At 45.2% G+C, this 21086-nt stretch overlaps 1 protein-coding gene across 3 annotated transcripts in view; it reads left to right on the forward strand.

Moving 5' to 3' along the window:
* Positions 1-21086, forward strand: part of eps15 (epidermal growth factor receptor pathway substrate 15) — a 61030-nt gene that overhangs the window by 23400 nt on the left and 16544 nt on the right. For all 3 annotated transcript variants that reach the window (XM_084308909.1, XM_084308911.1, XM_084308910.1), the window contains exons 12-13: positions 1389-1471; positions 17031-17103. In XM_084308909.1, the coding sequence (XP_084165035.1) occupies positions 1389-1471; positions 17031-17103 (156 nt within the window). The remainder of the gene's footprint in view (positions 1-1388; positions 1472-17030; positions 17104-21086) is intronic.

Raw genomic sequence — 21086 nt, forward strand, 5'->3', positions numbered from 1 at the left:
GAGGAGGGGGGGGAGCGGCGCGCCGGTCTAAACAACATTGCATGCGTGCACGAGGAAGGATAATTATGATCTAGCGTTGATTTCAGGAAGATTCGATTAATCAGCCGAAAAATTACAACGTGTTTTGTGTATTCCACTAAAGGGCTATTATCGCGTCTTTCTCTGGAATTACTAGAAATCACAAACTATACTCGTATTCAAAACGGTATAAAACGGAAATGTACCGATGTCCGTTTTGTACATGTTGACTGCAAGCAACGCACTGATAATCGACGAGTGTATTAGACCCATAGCCATAATATTTTATTTTATTTTTTATTTATCTTTTTCTCCGCCTGAATTTTTTATTTTTCTCCCCATCTCAATTTTTGTCATTATGCCAATTCCCCCCCTCCCCTACCTGGTTGTTGTGCGCATGTTCCTCCTACTGGTCGGTACAAGGGAACCCTGAAGTCAACCACATGCTTTCTCCGACAGCCAGTGGCTCTTTTTTCACCTGGCAGCGAGGACTCATTGGTGAAGAGTAACGCGTGGGAGGTCACGCTGCCTGCTTTCCTGCCTTTCGCTGAGCAGGCGCCCAGACCTGACCTGTAGGCGTCGCTGTCCACAACGCCAGATTACCACCCTCGACTTCCCTCCCACTAACTCAGCCAAACGAGTTAGTATGACGATCGGCCCAAGCCGCAGGCAATGCTGACTCCGCGAGTCGAGACCGCAGCCTCTTGCATTGGTGACGAGCGCAATCTCCGCTACGCCATCCGACCGCCCAACCCATAGCCATAATTTAAGATATATTTTAAGCACTCGCAAATCTCCCACTCCTCCCATTGATTAAACACGGTGGTGCTCTAGCGCCCTCTGGCGCACTTAAGCGTGGCGGTCAATGAGTTAAGTGTGGGGTCGCCAAAAAATATCCTAAATAAAATGGGGTCATGGTATAAACAAGTTTGAGAACCCCTGATCTATAGGCATCACCACTGTAGTGTAGCCAGCACTCATGCATCAGTGTATCAGTCTACGAGTCATTTAGAGGTTCTACCTGGTTATTTTTTTCTTTTTTTTCTTTTTTTTAAATTATATATTTTTTTACTTCATCTGTTCTAGATAAGTTTCCCATTGGGTTTCATTAATGTGTGTGTGTGTGTGTATAGACTGTTTCAACTCGACAACAAAATCAAAACGTAAACCAGAATTCTACAATGGACTGCGTTTTGATTTCCAGGCAGTTCTTGATATTAGAACAAATCCCAACAGGAAATAAACGTCGGTCCTTGCCGTTTCCTAGCAACACGTTGAAACATTCCACTGAAACGGTCTGTAGGTGTGTGTTGTGATGCGTGTCCTGTAGCTCCACTAAGTTGTCCCACTATGCCTCATTTGGTCTGCAGATCAATATGCTCAACCTGGCGGCAGACTTCTCTGCCATCAAGGAACTGGACTCCCTCAGTAACGAGATTGTCGACCTACAAAGGTGAGATACTGTTTTGGGAAATTAGCTTACCATCTTCTCCAGAGAGAGACAAGAAGATGTATACCAGTTTCCTCTCTGTGCGTTCAGTAGAAAGCTATCTGGCTGCACGTTAGCCTAGCTTAGCACAATGAATGGAAGCGGACAGTGCCGGTTAGCCTAGGCATTGTCCAACTAACACCTCTCCTCCGAAGGCTAACCGGCACTGTCCGCTTCCATTCATTGTGCTAAGCTAGGCTAACGTGCAGCCAGATGGCTTTCTACTGAACGAGAATGTATCTGATTGGCCTTGAAAGTAGCACTTGTCGTTTTAGGAACCACTACAACACGAACGTTAAAACAATAGTTGTGGTTTGCACTCGTGGCACGCTGCCCCTCTCTCACTGAAAGCTAGACAACTTGTCAGCTGAGTGTTGGCCATTAGCTATTTACCGGTAGCTGGATTAGCCTACTTAATACTATGAGAGTATATTTAGCCATACTTCTGCATCACTGGAAAATAATTTTACACTCCTACTTCTTTCCATTTTACAAAAGCATTTGTCCTGCCTTCGTTGTTTCTCTGTACCCTTGTGTTCACTCTGGTTGAGCTGCTGCTGTTCTTCATTATGTTCATCATTGCAAACAACCCTTCTGGGGTCACTGTTGTTACTCCTAGCACCGTTTTTAGATGTCGGCCAAGTTTAATGTTGCCTCAGCGAAGATACATGTTGAGAAAAATCACATGCATACTACTGTCTCCCCGTACACAGAATTCATGTTATTCCTCTCCCTCAGGACAGTTTAGTTCATATCTGCTAAATGGTGCACCACTCTCTCAGTGCACCATTCATTGTCTATGGGGGAAGCCCCAGATTTGAGTGACATCACAAATTCAAGGGTTCTCTCTAGGGCTGACCTTCGGTTTTTTTTTGGAATTCGAATTAAATATTAAATATAAAAATAAATAATAATGTCAGTGCTGTAAAGTTTAAACCTTTTAAAATCTTAGACAAACTAAACACTTTGCTTCCATGAAATATTGTAAGCCGTCATTTGAGGCTTTATAAAAGCAGCACAATGAACACAAATCTGTCAGTGCCGAGTCCGACCTCATCTTAAATAACAAACAGCATTGCTTGTTGTAATTAACAAAGAGAGGCAGAGTTGATTTTGCAAAATCTAATTTTATTTTCATATTCGAAGCCCATGCCCATCGAACGAAGCTTCGAAGTATTTAAGAAAGCCCTAGTTCTCTCTGGGGGACCCTGATGTAAACAAGACTAAAGTATTTTTCTGGTCTGCATCCCCTTAACAATTGTTTGTATTGAGCCATACTGTATTGTACCCATTCTGCAATCTGTTAATAAAGTTTTCAATCAATCTCTCTTGATTTCTAGCTTTAGGAGAGAGCTGTCATATTCAATAAATATTGATTGAACTGTCCTGGGTGGCATTCCCTTTTCTTAAGAAACACCAACCACACCTGTGTTTCTACTGAAGGGTAGGTAGGAGACTCGCTGGTACCCGCCTTTATACTTAGTTGAAGGGAGCAAAGCGTAGCGGTGCAGCCGGGAACCAACGAGGAGACCAGACGGGTAGGAGAAGTGATCTAGTCTCTATTCTGTGATGTCGCTGTGGAATGAAATGTACGACGTGGGCCGGCTGAAGAGAGGTGACCAGGAAGGAGGAAACCAGCTGTGATTCTAGAACGACTAGGGCAGACCAGCATTCGTCCACTCGGGAGACACGTTGTGGCTGTCCCCCTCCGATCATAACAGCAGCATAGTGAGGGGAGAGAGACAGGGTTCGCATAAAAGTCCTTGAAGTGCTTAACACTTTGACTGCCGGGACCCGTCTTTAGACGTCTTTCCTGGCCATGCTAAAGTTGCCGGAGGACGCGTTACGTTGTCCTTATATCAATATTTCAAAAATCTGCGATCGGATTCATATGTCCCCTCCGCTGGCCTGAGATCCACCAGCAGGACCCACTGAGCTCTCTGGCGGTTCAGGAGCGCCATCTGGTGGCCGATCGGCGCAATCGCCAAACAGGATGTTGAATAGAGGTTGTCCTAGACGACCGTAGTACTTCCGGGCGCTCGCTATAGGTCATGGGACTCTGGCTCGTCACGCTACACGGTGATCGATTGGCAATAACTCGATAAACAACATGATTTGGACGTATATACCATTATACAAGCTGGAGATGGACCGGGTAAAAATATATCCCATAATGATAAGATTTCTACTCGACGATGATCGCCCAACGGCGCGCGGAGACTGGGGTGAGTTTCAGCGTGTAACGTTACCGTCTTCGATACTAACTGCTATTATCAACATTTGACCCACATTAGATGATTGGTATAACGCTGCCCACGGAATTATAAACGCCCCCTCGCCCATCCGGTCAACATCAGATGACGTGTAGTAACTTCTAGAAGTACGTCTAGTTGGAATTTTTTATATCGCGCTGATTGCCATCAAACTGTATTTCATCATCAATATAATGCATTTGGGGCTATATATCACGTTCTGGAGAAAGCTGCAGAAAGAGATGAAAACATACTTATACATTAGACCATACTTTACTATGAATATGTGAATGAAAAAGTTTAACGTTGCTACACAATGAACAATACATATAGGACTTTGAATGGGCCCTAATAATGGCAATGTAGCAATAGAATTTAAAAAGTTATAGCCCTGCAAAGAAGGGGACTTTCTCCATAGACAAATAGCGCTGGCAATCTATGGTATATCATGAATTTAACCTTAGGCAGCCAAAGTGTTAAAGTGCTTGATTTCTTTTACAAAAAAAGACGAGGCCTTGAATTCCTTGAAAACAGATTTTTTTTAACAAGGTGCTTAAAAAGTCCTTTGAATTTAAACCAACCTATGAGGGCCGACGTTCCACTCTACTGGTTAAAGTTGTTTACTCGTGAGTAGTACGTTCGTTGATGAAGAAAAATAATGTCCACAGCCACTCCAGTGTAAAACAAAGATATCCAAATGGTTTATTTCTTTTTCACAGCGAAGTCTTTCTTTACAAATTTGCTGACGACACAGTAGTGGTGGGCCTGATCTCTGCAAACGACGACAGGGCCTACCTGGAGGAGGTCAAGGTTCTAGCGGGATGGTGTCAACAGCCTCTCCCTGAACATTAGCAAAACAAAGGAGATGATTGTGGACTTTAGGAGGTCGGGGGTCAGGGACTACAGCCCCCTCAGCATCGACGGGGCACCGGTTGAGAGAGTGAACAGTTTTAAGTACCTCGGAGTCCACATATCCGAGGACTTGACATGGACCTCACACATTGACAGTGGTGTGAAGAAGGCACGGCAACGCCTCTACTTCCTCAGACGCCTAAGGAAGTTCCAAGTCAGTCAGAAGATCCTTAGAACTTCTACTCATGCACAATAGAGAGCATACTGACTGGCAATATCACCTCCTGGTTTGGCAATAGCACCGCACAAGACCGTAGCAGACTACAGAGAGTGGCCCGCTCAGCCGAACGCACAATTGGAGGGGGGCTTCCCACTCTCCAGGGCATTTACAACAAGCGGTGCATGGGCAAGGCTAAGAGAATTATCAAAGACTCGAGCCACCCAAACAACTGCCTCTTTGAACTGCTGCGGTCAGGCAAGCGATACAGGAGTCTCATGGCAAGCACAGAAAGACTCAGCAGAAGCTTCTATCCCCAGGCCATCAGGATGCTCAACGAACAATAACACTATGTAACAACCATCAAATGCACTCACAGCACACACATCCACACGCACACACTCACTTTAAACATACAACTCACTGCAGCACCCACTTTAATCACTTTAGTACACCTAAGCACACTTTATATTTATCTGTAAAGAATTTGCACTACAACCCATACCTCATTACACCTTACTGTAAATTATATTGTACCTAAATTGTACCTCATCCCACTTCTGCTTTGCACTGTATAGTATATTGTATGGTAACTCAGTTACTTCTACTCTACATAGAGCATTGTATATATGTATATACTGAAATTTTGTCTACGTACCTATTTTATACTTGCTATACTTATTTTATTATCTATTGAAGTGGTCCTAAGCCATTTCCCTAAATATTCACGTCACTACTACAAGGTAAGAAAACTGTATTTTCCCAGTCTCCAAAATCATCGCCGACTCGACACATGAAAATTCCTCCACACTGGAAAGCCGTAAATCAACTTGCCGGTTCTTTCCACAGCAAAACGGTAGGCTTGGCACCTTGGTTGAGAAATGCAGGCTGCAGTCTATGTTGTTTAGTCTATCTGTTCAGTCCTGTTTCAAGCTACGCACTGCCTGTTCTTCTTCTTCTTCTTTTGAATTTCCGGCAGAGTAGACGCATCGTGGCGTATTACTGCCCTCCACACTTCTTTTGATGATCTCTTCTTCTTCTTCTTCTTCTTCTTCTTCTTTCTTGGCGTATTTCTTCCCTCCTCATTTCTTATACTACACTAGTGGTGTTCCATCTTTAGGCCTTTTCAACTCACACTTTTTCCTTCTTCTCTGCTCCTCTTGCCTGTTCAATACTAATACATACCCTAACGCTATATCCTCTGGTACAACTCTGAAGCATGCAGAAATGTCAGCACTGCCTCTGTGATCAACTGGTGGTTCTCATTATCCATGCCAAAGAATGATTTAAGAGAGAAGGAAGAGACTCCCAGCTCTTCCAGACTTTTATAAAAGATTTCCCTCTCTTTCCTATACCTTTCACATTTTAGGAAGACATGCCCGACAGTTTCAGTCTCTCCACATTCACACACCCCATCTGGATGTTTGCCCACAATGCACAAGCTACTGTTCAACCCACAGTGCCCCAGCCTCAGTCTACACATCTTCACCCTATCACTCCTTGACCCATATCCCTCCACCTTGATCTTGACCCGAGGCTGCAGAGAGAAATAGTGCCTTCCCTTGGTCCCCCTTTCCCACTCATCCTGCCACTCAGCCTCAACTCCTTTCTTTATCTTATCTCTGAGTTCTACTCTTCCCATTGAAATGCCTATCTCTTCCTCCCTTCCCAGGCTCTGTTTGGCAAGGGAGTCAGCCATCTCATTCCCCGCAATACCAGAATTGGGGACTATATATAGAGACACAAATGTTCTAGAATGTTCGGTTATGACATCATACGGTGACATCAACAATGTTCCAGAACGTTCGATCATGACTAGGGTTGGGCATCGTTTGGATTTGAACGATTCCGGTTCCGATTCTCCATATCGATTCCTGTTCTAAACGATTCTCGATTCCAGAACCGGAAGTTAGGAACCGGTTCCTATTAGAACCGGTTTTCGGTGTCCAACCCTAATCATGACATCATACTGTGACATCACAAATGTTCTAGAACGTTCGGTCATGACATCATACTGTGACATCACAAATGTCCTAGAATGTTCTATTATGACAAATAAGACTGTTCACTTTATCTAAATCCAATGAATATTCCTAATGCCGGTTCAATGTAAGGTCATAAAAATAAACATATAAACATTCATATAATACAATAACCTAAATATATAGCTTTGGCTCCTACACCGGCCCCTAATTGTACTTCTAATCTAGAGACAATTACTAATAACTAAAAAAACAAGGAGCTAAACCAAACACTATTTTAACTGATAAGTGTCTCTGCTGCTGGATAACCAATACCTGGTGCCAGAGGTCCCTAGTACATGGCACACCGTAGGAGGATGGTCTTTACCACCGCCTCATGCAGCTTCTTGGAGAAGACGGATCTTAGTGATAGGTCTATCCAAAGTGGTCGTCTTCGTCTTGACACGGACCCGGCGCACGAGCCCGTGCTGGTCAGGAACCGCTGAACTGTGTCGAACTGCTCTTCAGCTGCAGTAGCGCTGACCACGGCGTTCTTTACCTCTGGGTCCTCCGTGGTTAGGTCTCCACGGTGTTCTGGGTTCTCAGGCCATTCCTCTTTGGGCTTGGTGAGGAATTTCGGCCCCTGTATCCCAGTCTCATTGTGCAGGAATGATTCCACATTGAGTCCTCTCGACGCGTGGTCCGCAGGATCTGTTGCAGTATCTACATACCGCCACTGTCCTACTTCTGACAGCTTCAAGATGGTCTCGACTTCTCAAGCCGGTCGTCTTGACACTCTCGGAAGTCGTTCTTGAACTGTTGACTCCAAAGTTCATCTAGCGTGGCCACGGATGTTCGGTTGGACGTGACTTGTATGAGTCCACTGGTAGTTTCATGGCCCTTTTCTCCTCTGAGGGGGCCATTGACGATCCAGCCCAATCGCTTTTTCACCGCGTACGGCCCTTCTTCCACGCTGGGTACCACCTGCCCTGGTTCCATTGCCTTGGGTACATCAGTCCCGATGAGAAGGCCTATCTCCGCCTGGATCTTCGGTATTTGCACTTCACTGAGATAGGGCCACTTATCGACTTCCTCTTGCAGTGGGATGTTCTGTTTACGAGCAGGTATTGACTTCTGAGAGAAGGTGTTGGGTAGCTCTAGGAAGTTGTCACTATCCAAGCTACAGACTTCTAAACCAGACACCATCTGGCTGCTCACGACCTGCTCGCCTCCCATGGTCCTTAGCAGGATACTTGTCTTCCTGCTGGTGACGTTAAGCTCTGCCATTAACTTCTCTGTGCAGAAAGTGACGTTGCTGCCTGGGTCAAGGAACGCGTAGGTAGCCACCATCTTGTTGCCTGCAGGTCCTCGTTTCTGCATTGATGCATCCACTGACCCTAGAACTGGCTTCGCCTTCTTCTTCCCCACCCCTGTGCTTATTTTCTTTGGGCACATCATCCGATGTCTCCTTCTTTTGCCTTGCTTCATCATAGGCAGCTTTGTTATTAATATGTAGAACTGTAGGGTGGGTAAGCTGGCAGTCTTGGCAGCTCATCTTTTCTTGGCAGGCCTTGCTCATGTGACCCCGTTTCAGACAGCTGAAACATAGGCCTTTACTCTTGAGAAAATCTATCTTCTCCGTGTGAAGAGACTCCCATCTTTTTGCATTGCTCCATGGCATGCTGTTCTCCTTGGCAGAAGAGGCAAGGGTTGGAGAAGGCACAGAGTGTATCCCCTTGGTCGTTGCTTTAGTCTCTGCCGGGTTCTGGACTGCTGTAGCAGCTGTTGTGAAACTTCCCGAGCGCCGCTATTTCTGTATCTTCTCATCTTTGTGAGCCTTATGGCTCTTGTTTCCATCTGTGATGTTGCCGAAGAGAGGATGTAGGGCTTCTTGGGCTTGTAGGTTGACAAAATCGGCAAGGTCGCTGAACTTGGCGCTGCGCTGATCTTTCTCTAGAAGAGCATAGGCTTTGCTTCTCCACCGCTCTCTCTGCTTGTACAGAAGCTTGGCTGTGATGGCATGCATATTTGATATGCTGTCAAGCTCCTGTATGTACACCACGTCAACCATAGCGTTGGCCGTTGAGGCATCCAGTGAGATAGAGGCCAAAGGAGTGGAGCGCCTGTCCGTCATCAGACTTGATAGTAGGCCAGTTCAGTGCCTTGTCTATATACGCCATTGAGATCTTGTATCCATTTCCAAAATGTTTTTTCAAGAGCCTCCTTGCCTTGTGATAGCCTCGCTCTGGTTCCATGTGAAGACAACTTCTTATCAGCTCTCTCGGCTGTCTTTCTTTTTCTTCTTCTACTGGACCCCGTCATCAACTACATTGTCCATTGGAGTGCAGCTACTGCTGCTACTTCCTGCCTGAGCCCCCCTCCGCGGGACCCTCCTTGCCCCCTGCTATCTTATCCTGGGCTGCTTTGTCCCTCGCAGCCTTGTCCCTCGCAGCCCCCTCAGCCAATTCATTACACACCTCCTTCCAGTCCAGACCTTCCAATCCCAGGTGTTGAACCGCTATCCTAACAATCATCTTCACCATCTCTGTTCTACCCTTAGCCTCTGGACTATTATAGAGACACAAATGTTCTAGAATGTTCGGTTATGACATCATACGGTGACATCACCAATGTTCCAGAATGTTTGATCATGACATCACAAATGTTCTAGAACGTTCGGTCATGACATCATACTGTGACATCCAGGGCTGTACGTTAACTTTTTTTGCACATAGCACTGGTGCTACAGAGGTTGATAGTTTTGTAGCACAGGCCAAAATCTTGTAGCACAAGTATAAAACGTGTTATATTTGTAACAGTTACAAATGTGCCTATTGTATTTGTGTTATTTAGTTGCAGTGCCATGTTTGGCTGTCATTTTATGCTGACAAGTTGACGTCACACAGCCAGACACGTTACGTGTAAGGAATTATGGGATTTGGTGTTGGGTGTATGGACTCTACTAGGGGTGGGAATCACCAGTTTCATCACGATACGATACGATATAGATTCTTTGGACAACAATACGATATTTGCTGATATATGCCACGATATGATACGATGCAGGTGCCTGCAATCGATATGAGACGATATCATAACATAAGCCCATTTAACACAATCAGTAACATTAGATCAACTCAAAAAAGGCAACGGAAATATCATTTGACATTTTTATTTTTGACCTTCCAGACTTTTAAAGGAAAAACAATCTATTGTTTTTAATACACATAGACCTCCTGTTCACTGTAAAGTGCCACGTTTTGATATATTGAGCTTTAAACTTTAAGTTAAATGTTTTGGAACTCACAACACGCAACCGTTTTATGTTGCATGATCATGAATACATTTATTTTGTATTGTATTTTTTATGTTTAAATATCAACATTATCTGTCCACCCTCAGTACATTTACTATCAATATAATATACTCGTCTGACTTCATGTGATCTTTCCAAACGCACACACACACAGAGAAGGGAGAATGTCTGCCCCCGCCTCCTCCTCACTCTGCCCGTCCGTCTGCTGTTCTCTCTATATGGCTATGAACAGCTTGTTGTAAGCTCATGCTAACGTAACGTTCATTTCGGACTTTATGACGCGAGGATTGCAAAGCATGTTATATGCATTTGACCCGTTGCCGAATAAAACAGCAGGGATTTGTTTTGGGTCGCGACAACACTATCTACTAGCTCTGTTTCAATGTCCGCGTTCCAAACGCTGCTGAGACGAGCTGCTGCTGCTGAGACGAGTCCTACTGTGTTGTGATCTGAGCCGAGCGTATAGGAATCACTGCTCGCAACTCGCGGGGATATTGTTCGCTAGGGATTATGGGATTTGGTGTTTGATATATGGAGTCTTACGCAGAAGGGACATTGTATTTAATCGCACAAGACTACAACCCAAGTGGATAGCGGGCCATCGCGGGCCATCGCACCAGTGCTATTGAAGTCAATCCTTTCATCGCACAGACTGACGTCAGTGTCGCACGTGCGACATATATATCGCACTGTACAGGCCTGACATCACAAATGTTCTAGAATGTTCTATTATGACAAATAAGGGCGTTTTCACACCTAGCTCATTTTGAGCTGTTCCGAAACCTGGAGCGTTTACCCCCTATTTCGGTTCATTTGGGCATATGTGAACACAGTAAGGCTGAGCCCGAACCCTGTTTTTAGGGTTCGAACGTTCGCCAGGGTTTATCGAACGAACGTTCGAACGTTCGTTTTTTGTAATTTTTTTAATAAAAAAAATTTTTATTACTTTTTTTTTTTATATATATAATTTTTTTTTATTATTATTATAGATCCTACGGAGGGCGGCATTGCATAATCTATTGGTGAAAAAACATGTTGTTTACAGTGGTGGCTGTTCATGTAAACATGTAATTAAACAAAGCACTCAGAAGAAAATAAACAGGCTACTGAGTACTGCATAAAGTTCCTACTTATGATAAACAATAGCCCTTGCACACCGCAGTCACGTAAGGGGCTAGATAAACAAATACATTCGTTTTGTGGCATTTTAACGTTATATAGTTAGTGTTACACGTTCAATAACAGGTATTCACTCTTGGTCGACGGGAAGGAGAGAGGCGCGCGCCTCGGCTCCTTCCACCGTCTACCTCTGAACGGGGGACGGCAGAGAGACGGAGAGACACCGGTGCGGGGGTCCCGCCGGGCTCCCAACACGCCTGCCGCCTCGGCCAGAGTTGTTTCCAACGCAACCACCTCCCGCCATGAAGCTCGTGCTCCGTGGCCGAAAAAGGCTGGTTCACCTATGGAAAGTTGTTACGACTTTTACTTCCTCAGCGGGGAGCTAACGCTACGTTAATGCTTCTCTCAAGCAGATCAATGGCGGCATTGCCGGAAGTAAAAAAAATAATAAACGCTTGCCGATTGGTGGTAACAGCAGAGGCGGGTGCAAGCGGTGTGACGTAATTGGCAGAATCGCCTGTCATTCAATCAAAATTGTTCTATTGCATTGGTTGAGACTAGAGCTCTGGTTGAGTATCCAGCAACAGCCCGGCAGAGACCATACTGGTTGAGCCGAGCGACTCGGGGGACGCGCCGCTTCACATCGCCTCACCGTCGTAGCGCCTGCTTTATTTTTTTTCACCGAACGTTCGAACCCATTAATTAAAGTCCGAATGTCAGCTTAACGAACGAACGTTCGAACGTTCGGGCTCAGCCTTAGAACACAGCAATCGCATTCTGTTGCGGAACAAAACGAGCGTCTCGGCGCACTTCCAACCGAACCCGAAGCGACTCGTACGCTGTGAGAATGCAATCGACTTAACAAACCGACACAACTCACTTGCCGTACTGTATACGCGCTGCATGACGCTTTCGCATTGAATTGTGGGCGGGATCAGGTTGTAGTCTTTAGGCAGCTAGATCGGTAAAGTTAACGCGCTATAGACCACCGCAACACTTCCGGGATTCTGAAATCGGGGAGGAGATGGCGGGGGGAGCATATGAATGAATGTGGATGAGAGCCGTGATGTAAGTGGTTGCAGATACGGCTTTGGGGGTGCTGGAGACATGATCGAATAGACTTGTATGCGCATGAATCTCCTGAACACGGCGCGAGCCATTCCTAATCGATCACAACTAAATCGGCAGAGAAAAAGCCAGTTTTTAAGCACCTATTCCCCATGCACATGCGCAGATTGCCCACGGATTGTGACGCAACGCACACGCGCCCTGGACTGTTCCATCAGAGGGGGGAGCTTCGGTGGCCAGTGTCCTTTCAGCCGAACAGGATAATGAAACAATGATCCCACTAAATGACCAGACACGTCTTATGGCGACATCTACAATTACCTCATTGATCTCCAGGTAGACTAATGTTTATATTTAAGTGCAGTGGTCTGTAACCACTCACACTGGCCACCGAAGCTCCCCCCTCTGATGGAACAGTCCAGGGCGGGTGTGCGTTGCGTCACAATCCGTGGGCAATCTGCGCATGTGCATGGGGAATAGGTGCTTAAAAACTGTCTTTTTCTCTGCCGATTTAGTTCTGATCGATTAGGAATGGCTTGCGCCATTCAGGAGATTCAGGCGCATACAAGTCTATTCGATCATGTCTCCAGCACCCCCCAGCCGTATCTGCAACCACTTACATCACGGCTCTCATCCACATTCATTCATTTGCTCCCCCCGCTATCTCCTCCCCGATTTCAATGTAACGAGGGAGTGTAGTGGTCTCGGGGAGGAGATAGCGGGGGGAGCATAATGAATGTGGATGAGAGCCTTGATGTAAGTGGTTGCAGATACGGCTGTGGGGGTGCTGGAGACATGATTGAATAGAGTTTTATGCGCCTGAGTTTCCTGAACACGGCGTGACCCATTCCTAATCGATCAGAACTAAATCGGCCGATTTACATCACGGCTCTCATCCACATTCATTCATTTGCTCCCCCCGCTCTCTCCTCCGTGATTTCAATGTAACGTGGAGATTCAGGGTTAGGGGGGGGGGGGCACACTCCAAAATCTGACCAATGAGTGACAGTTTGCTCGCGCATGCGTTTGTTTTGGTCCGCTGTTAACACAGCCGTGTGAACACAAACGAACTAAGGGACAAGTGCAACATTGTATCATTATAGTCCCTGTGTCTCCCTGAATCGGAACAAAGCAAACGAACTACAGGTGTGAAAACGCCCAAAGACTGTTCAATGACTTTATCTAAATCCAATCAATATTCCTAATGCCGGTTCAATGTAAGGTTATAAAAATAAACATTCATATAATACAATAACCTAAATATATAGCTTTGGCTCCTACACAACCATTCGCATTGACAATTTTGATCCATGATCAAATTGTTCTGAATCAAGAAATCGTTTTTCTTTTTTTTCCTGTTTTAGTCAAATCTGACTAGTTGCTGTCTCGCACGCTCCAACTGCTTTTCCTCATTTCTTTGCGTGTGATGCTCTAGCTGGCAAGCAGGCCAAGAAGATGCTTAAAAAGACTGCCTTTAAAAGTGAATTGTATCATGGCGGCTAAGTGGCGCAGTGGGCAAGGTGCTCGCCACCAATGCAGGAGATGCTGGGTTCGAGCCCAGCTCTCGGCATTGCTACCAGCTTGGCTGGTCGTTCATACTAATACAATTGGCAGTATTAGGGGGTGGGAAGCTGGTGGGTGTGGATTGGACGTTGTGGACCGACTCCTACAGGTTGGTTGGTGCGCCTGCGCAGCAGAATCAGGAAGCAACAAGGGCGGCGTGTCCCTCCCACGCAGACCCTCGCCGCTGAGAGATTGCGCTGTACAGGTTGAAAAGATGCGACAGCTGCCTCCTCGTGTACCGGAGGGGACACGTGATTCAAGGCTTGGTCCACATTGCAGCCGACCTGTGGGAGGCATGGCCTAACAGCGTTCGAGACAGGGGAGGGTAGAATTGGACAATACGAAATTGGGATGGGAGAAAAAGTAGATACAAAAGAAAAAAGTGAATTTTATCCTTCGAGTGACATCCTTGAAAATGAAAAATGGTGCTTGGAAAAGTACTTAAGTCCTTGAATTTAATTTTGCAATGTCTGGGAACCCTGGAGAGAGAGAGAGAGAGAGAGAGAGAGAGAGAGAGAGGAATTGAGATGGGTCTGATTCTTTCAAAGCGTGTTGTGTTTTATAAGCTTCCCCTTTCTGGAAAGCTAAGAGTGAGAAGTGGGGAAATACACACCACCACCCCCAGCAGCGTAGGTAGATGACAGCTGTTTGGGGGAGGTGTTGCAAGGTGTGTAGGAGTGTCTAGAGTCGGAAGGAGTGAGAGATCGGGGTTTATGACAGGCTGCAGATCGAGGCTGAGAAGAGGAAGCTAATATGATGCGTATTTGTGCCTGCTTCAAGCCCTGGCATAAGCCCACTGTCCCCGATGATGATGAGGAGGATGCCGATGGGTAAGAGAGGGATATTGCGAAAGTTTATATTCCGGTTGAGTTGTCTTCACTGGGGGCTGGTGCGGAGGACACAGCCCTTTTGATGTGGTGGAGGGGAAGTTGGAGCGAGAACGAGAAGCGACAAATTTAGACTCTGTTTGAAACTTTTATTGTGTTGTTTTTGGGCCGATGTTAAAAGGGCTTGTGGGAGTGCTTTCTCAAGGCCGTTACTTCCCCCGGCCGTTTTTCAGGGCTGTTGGCAACTTGGCAGTGATCTTATTAAAATAGAGCTTGTATTGGTTCTCTGGACTCCTCTCTCTTTCACACTCCAAGCCCATCGTTCTTGGATCCATCCAGTTCAGTCCCTTTCTTCCCTCTATGTCTTGGTGGAATCATTGTTGTTCATGACTGTAAAGATGTATTGAATTTGACACTTTTGAATAGTTTTGATTTTAGTTACACACTGCAGTAGGGGAACATCATTGAGCTCAGCATGTGTGGTTAAGATTGTGCCACCCACCTTTGTGTGAGGAACTGGTCATAATAATAACTTTATTTGTATAGCACCTTTCATACGGGGGATTGCAGTTCAAAGTGCTTTACATCAGTAAGAAATAAGACATCAAATCAGTGAAAAACAAGTGGCAAGAGCAAAGCATAAAGTGGGATAAAATAATGCAGATGTATATTAATCAAATATCAAAACCTCACGTTCCAATAGGCTTCTTGAATATTTTTTTTTATCCACTTTTTCTCCTGTTTTTCTGTTTTATTTTTATTTTTCTCCCATCCCAATTTTAGTCATGCCAATTCCCCCCTCCCTTCCTGGTCGTTGCTCGCATGTGCCCCCCACTGGTCGGTCTAGGGAGGGTTGATAGATACTATCACATGTCCCCTCCGATACATGCGGAGTCAGCCAGCCACTTCTTTTCACCTGCCAGCGCGGACTCTCATTGGTGAGGTGTAACGTGTGGGAGGCTCACACTACCCTCACCATCTCCCTTCCTCGCTGTGCAGGCGCCCTGACCGACCTGTAGGAGTCGCTGTTTACAACGACCAGATTGCCACCCACCGGCTTCCCTCCCGCTGACTCTGTCAATTGAGCCAGTATGACGGCCGGCCAAGCCGGAGGCAACGCTGACAGCCGGATTCGATACAAGTATCTCTCGCGTTGGTGACGAGCGCTTAGTCCGCTGCGCCACCCAGCCGCCTGTAGGCTTCTTGAATTTCTGTAATCTGTTACAAAACATAATAAAGGTCATAGTATGCACCCAGTGGATAGTGGTGTGTAAAAATAAGTAAAATAATAGCAGGGGTAAAATGAGCAGACATATAAAATCAGTTATTCACATTAGGATCTAACATCCCAACAGGCCACTTTGTTTATGGTTTGATTCAGTTTTAGTAGAATAGAAAATACATGAATGATATACTACTAATGAATGAATGATATACTACTAATGATATACTACTAATAGACATACTATAAAATCACAGTTTTTTACAGTGCAATAAAATAGTTCTGGATTACTGTTTAACTGTTCAAAGTCGTCTTTACCTTCTGTTTGGTATCCACAGTTTAAAATGGTCATGGCAGACCAGCAGTGTTTACTATTGAGCAGAGCAATTTTTCCAGTCCGTGGCAAATGGTACTTGTCCTGCAATTTGTGATTTTTTTTTTATCAGTTTTTATTTTTTTTTAATGATGTTCCAAGAATATTGTACTTAATGTATTGGGATGAATGTCCAAAAAGAGACAAGAGACAAGATTTCCACTCCTTTTCATCCCTTGCTTCTTTTTTTCCTTCCTCTTCTCCCTCCCCTCCCTCCTCTTACCTTCTGGCTGGGCTGAGGCCAGGGAGGGGAGAAGAGGGGAGGATGGACAGATGGGCAAAACAAATGATGGATGTTACAGGGCTTGACTCAGCCTTCCCTCCCTCTCCCTCTATCTCTCTTCCTCTCTCTCCTCCGGGCAACCATCTGGCTCTCATTCCTCGCATCTCATCCTCCACTCATTTGACGGAGGAAACACACACACCTTCTCTCACACACATAGATGCTTTTCACGCATACACCCACATCTCTCCTCTCCTGGAAGCTTGGAGCAAACACACACACACACACACTCTGCCTCACCAGCTCACGTTGCACGCTTGCTGTCGGTTCCCACTGTAGCCGAAGGCGTCCGTCTGTGTGTTGTGGTGTCAGGCTAGGATCATGGTGGTCCAGGCAGAGGAGCCAGCGGTTGGGTGGCCAGACGGAGGTGGAGGGTGGCTGGAGGGGATGGGGCTGGGAGGGCTGGGTCTGAGGCTCCCCTCTCTGTCCTCAGTGGTTAAATCCTCCTGTCTGGTGTGCTGGGCCTCTAGGGAGAAGAGCACCGTGGAGCAGGAGATCAAAGAGAAGGAGGACAGCATCCAGCAGAGGACCAGCGAGGTGCAGGTAAGACACCGCTGTCTCTTATCACCGGTCTCCTGTCGAGACCTGTTAATGTCTCGGTCACAGTTTATCCTTGTCCCCCATATTATATCATGTGACGTAAAGAATACATTTTTGTTGTTGTTGTTGTTTTTGACATTTGTATGGACATTTGCGGTACAGCTGGCGTGAAAGCAGTGATTCACTTTAGTTGTGGTGATTCTTTTTAACATAATAAATAGAGTAGCTGATCAATTTGGCCAGCAGTCTGGGATGCACAGTAGAGCTCACAATTAATAATGCTTAGAGATGGAGAGAGCAAGAGAGAGAGAGAGAGCACGAGAGCTGGTGTCCTTGAGTGTGAGTGTCTGTCTGGTTCCCTGCTCTGAGCCTGATCAATTAGCTCTATTTTGGGAGCTGAGCGTTTTAAAGGGCTGGTCTGCTCAGCTGTATCCAACGTCAGGAGTGTGGGGGGGATCTCACATTGTTATAGCAGATTCTTCTAGCTGCATTGGAGCACAGCCTAGAGGCTGAGTGATGTGGCTATTTATATAGTTTTTGTTAGCTGTACTTTGTGTTTCTGGCAGCCGTGACTCAACACCCCCGCACTGCCTTTCCTCCCGTCCTCCCCCCCAGAAAACTATTTTCCTCTCTTCCTCAAAACTAGAGCCCGAGTGATGATAGGCAGAAAATCACATCAATTATATTGGTAGATATTTGCACAGATCTTTAGCAAGGATCTTTAGCATTTTTTGCATGAATTAGCCTGGTTGTAAAGAGGCTTGTGTGGTTTCATTAAGCCCATTGTTATTCAGATATTTTGTGGTGAGGAGTCAAGGGACTCCTTTTGAAAATAGCCCTGCCCATGGCATTTTCCTCCCATCAAATTTAAGCTAGCTTAAGCCCGGAGCCCTATTTTCTGAAAATCCGCCTAAAATACATACCTAAGTAATTGGAAGATTGCTCCACTTCTACAAGGTCCATTTGCATGTTCTTGGTATCTAGGGACATCTATGGACCTCAGTGAATGTATTCCCAGTGCATCTTTGACAGTGAATAACACCATGCTAAAAATGACCAGACATGAAAAACTGCCACTGAGCTCGTTCTAGGAAATAAAATCTAAGGAAATTAATAAAGGGAAGATGATTAAACAGAAGGTTTTGTAGATGCAGTACTGAATTCTGCCATCCGGACCCATGCTATTTGAAATATTATTATAGAATATGAGGCCTATTACCTTTTATTATAGCCAACTCGCACATCTATGGATTGGGCCAAATCTTCTCTTTCAAATGGGAGAGTTCAATTTGGATTTAGTATCACCAGGCGTGCATGAAGAACAGAGAATGAAATCGACTGTATGTACAGTAGGTTTTTTTATTCTTACGAAAGCTCCGCCATTTTGAAACTGATTTCAACAGGGATGGTTACTAAATGTTCACAATAGGGGACACTAACTAACTGCACTCCAATATATGCCAATAACGTTCCGTTTTGTGGTATATAGTAGTAGTAGTAGTTTATTTTTTTCAGTCATCATCTCACACAATACAATATACACCATTTAGCAATATTTGATTTTACAGTGACTGAAAAGGTACAGACTGAAGCATAGTGCTTATATGTGCCTGTCCTATATTCTTACCAAAAAAATACAAAAACTGACTCAAACAGTATTCTAAAGAAAAAAAAGCAAGCAAAACAGTATTATTCACCCTTGTAGTTTTCAAAATTAGCTTTACAAAAAAATACAAAAATGTAGATTCCAAAACGGTATTCTAAAAAAAAAAAAAAGTGTTATTCACCCTTGTAGTTTTCAAAAATAGCTTTACAAACCTTTTTCTTAAAAACCAAAATCGAATTACTCATTCTTAACTGTATATTAGCATTGTTCCACAAGTTAACCCCAATAATAGAAATACACCTCCTTTTAATCCCTTTCTTAGCTTTTTGAACAGTAAATTTACAAATATCTCTCAAATCATATTTTCTTTCATGTATTGAAAAAAACCTTTGCACCCCATCTGGGAGTACCTTTGCTTTAGCTCTGTACATTATTTGCATAGTTTTATAGTAAACCAAATCATTACATTTCATAATATGAGACTTTATAAACAATGGATTTGTGTGTTCATAGTAACCAGCCTTGAAAAGGTTCCGAATGGCCCACTTTTGCAGTACGACTATTGGATTTACTGTATTTTTAAATGTCGACCCCCGAGAAATTTAAAAGATTCATACACAAGTCATTTGCTTGCAGGAAGCTCAGTAGAATCCATTGGGTAGTGTAGTTTTTCGAAATTCCAAAGCTCATTTGTTTCAAGTTCAAGTTTCAAGTTTCTTTAATAGTTGTCATACAGAAGTACAGAATACTTTTATACAAAATGCTTCTTACTGTTACGCTCCAGAGACTGTGCTAGACAAGATAAGTATGAAATAAAATAGTATAGCATGTAAAATAGAAGTAAAAATAGAGGTTACAGTGTTCAGTATAGACATATGTACAATGTTCGATGCAGAATAGAAGTAACTGAGTTACCATACAATATACTATGCAATGTACTAATATACAATACTATATAGTGCAAAGCAGAAATGGGATGAGGTACAATTTACAGTAAGGTGTACGAGTTGTAGTGCAAATCCTTTACCAATAAATATAACGTGTGTTTAGGTGATCTAAAGTGTGGAGAGTGGGTGCTGCAGTGTGTTGTTTGTTTAAAGTGAGTGTGTGCGTGTGGATGTGTGTGCTGTGTGCATTTGATGGTTGTTGCATAGTGATTATTGTTCGTTGAGCAGCCTAATGGCCTGGGGATAGAAGCTTCTTCTGAGTCTTTCTGTGCTTGCCTTGAGACTCCGGTATCGCTTGCCTGACCGCAGCACTTCAAAGAGGCAGTTGTTCGGGTGGCTGGAGTCCTTGATGATTCTCTTAGCCTTACCCCTGCACCGCTTGTTGTAAATGTTCTGGAGGGTGGGAAGCCCCCCTCCAATTGTGCGTTCGGCTGAACGTGTCACTCTTTGTAGTCTGCTTCGGTCTTGTGCAGTGCTATTCCCAAACCAGGAGGTGATGTTGCCAGTCAGGATGCTCTCTATTGTACATGAGTAGAAGTTCTTAAGGATCTTCTGACTGACTTGGAACTTCCTTAGGCGCCTGAGGAAGTAGAGGCGTTGTCGTGCCTTCTTCACAACACTGTCAATGTGTGTGGTCCATGTCAAGTCCTCGGATATGTGGGCTCCGAGGTACTTAAAACTGTTCACTCTCTCAACCGGTGCCCCGTCGATGCTGAGGGGGCTGTAGTCCTTGACCCCCGACCTCCTAAAGTCCACAATCATCTCCTTTGTTTTGCTGACGTTCAGGGAGAGGCTGTTCTCTTGGCACCATCCCGCCAGGACCTTGACCTCTTCCAGGTAGGCCCTCTCGTCGTTTGCAGAGATCAGGCCCACCACTACTGTGTCGTCAGCAAATTTGATGATTGTGTTGTTACTCCGCTGAGCCACACAGTCGTGTGTGTACAGGGAGTAGAGGAGGGGACTCAGAACACAGCCCTGGGGGGCCCCTATGTTGAGGGTGATGGATGAGGAGGTGCAGTTGCCTGCTCTCACCACCTGGGGTCTGCCCGTCAGGAAGTCCATAATTCAAAATGGCGGATCTCCGTGAAAAATACAACACATTTCGGGCGGCTACGTGGTGCAGTGGGCAAGGCGCTCACCACGAATACTGGAGATGCTGGGTTTGCCTGTTCGAGCCCAGCGCTCCACATTGCTTTCAGTTTAGCTGGTCGTCCGTACTAATACACATTGGCCGTATTAGGGGGTGGGAAACTGATGGGTGGGGATCGAGCGTTGTGGACAGCGACTCCTACAGGTCGGTTGGTGCGCCTGCGCAGTAGAATTAGGAAGCGATGGGGGCGGCGCCCCTCCAAAGCGCAGACCCCTGACGCTGAAAGATCAAGCCGCGCAGGTGAAAAGATGCGACTGCTATTACCTCGAGTATCGGAGGGGAC

Source organism: Notolepis coatsorum (assembly GCF_963971535.1).
Source record: "Notolepis coatsorum genome assembly, chromosome: 2".
NCBI lineage: Eukaryota > Metazoa > Chordata > Actinopteri > Aulopiformes > Paralepididae > Notolepis > Notolepis coatsorum.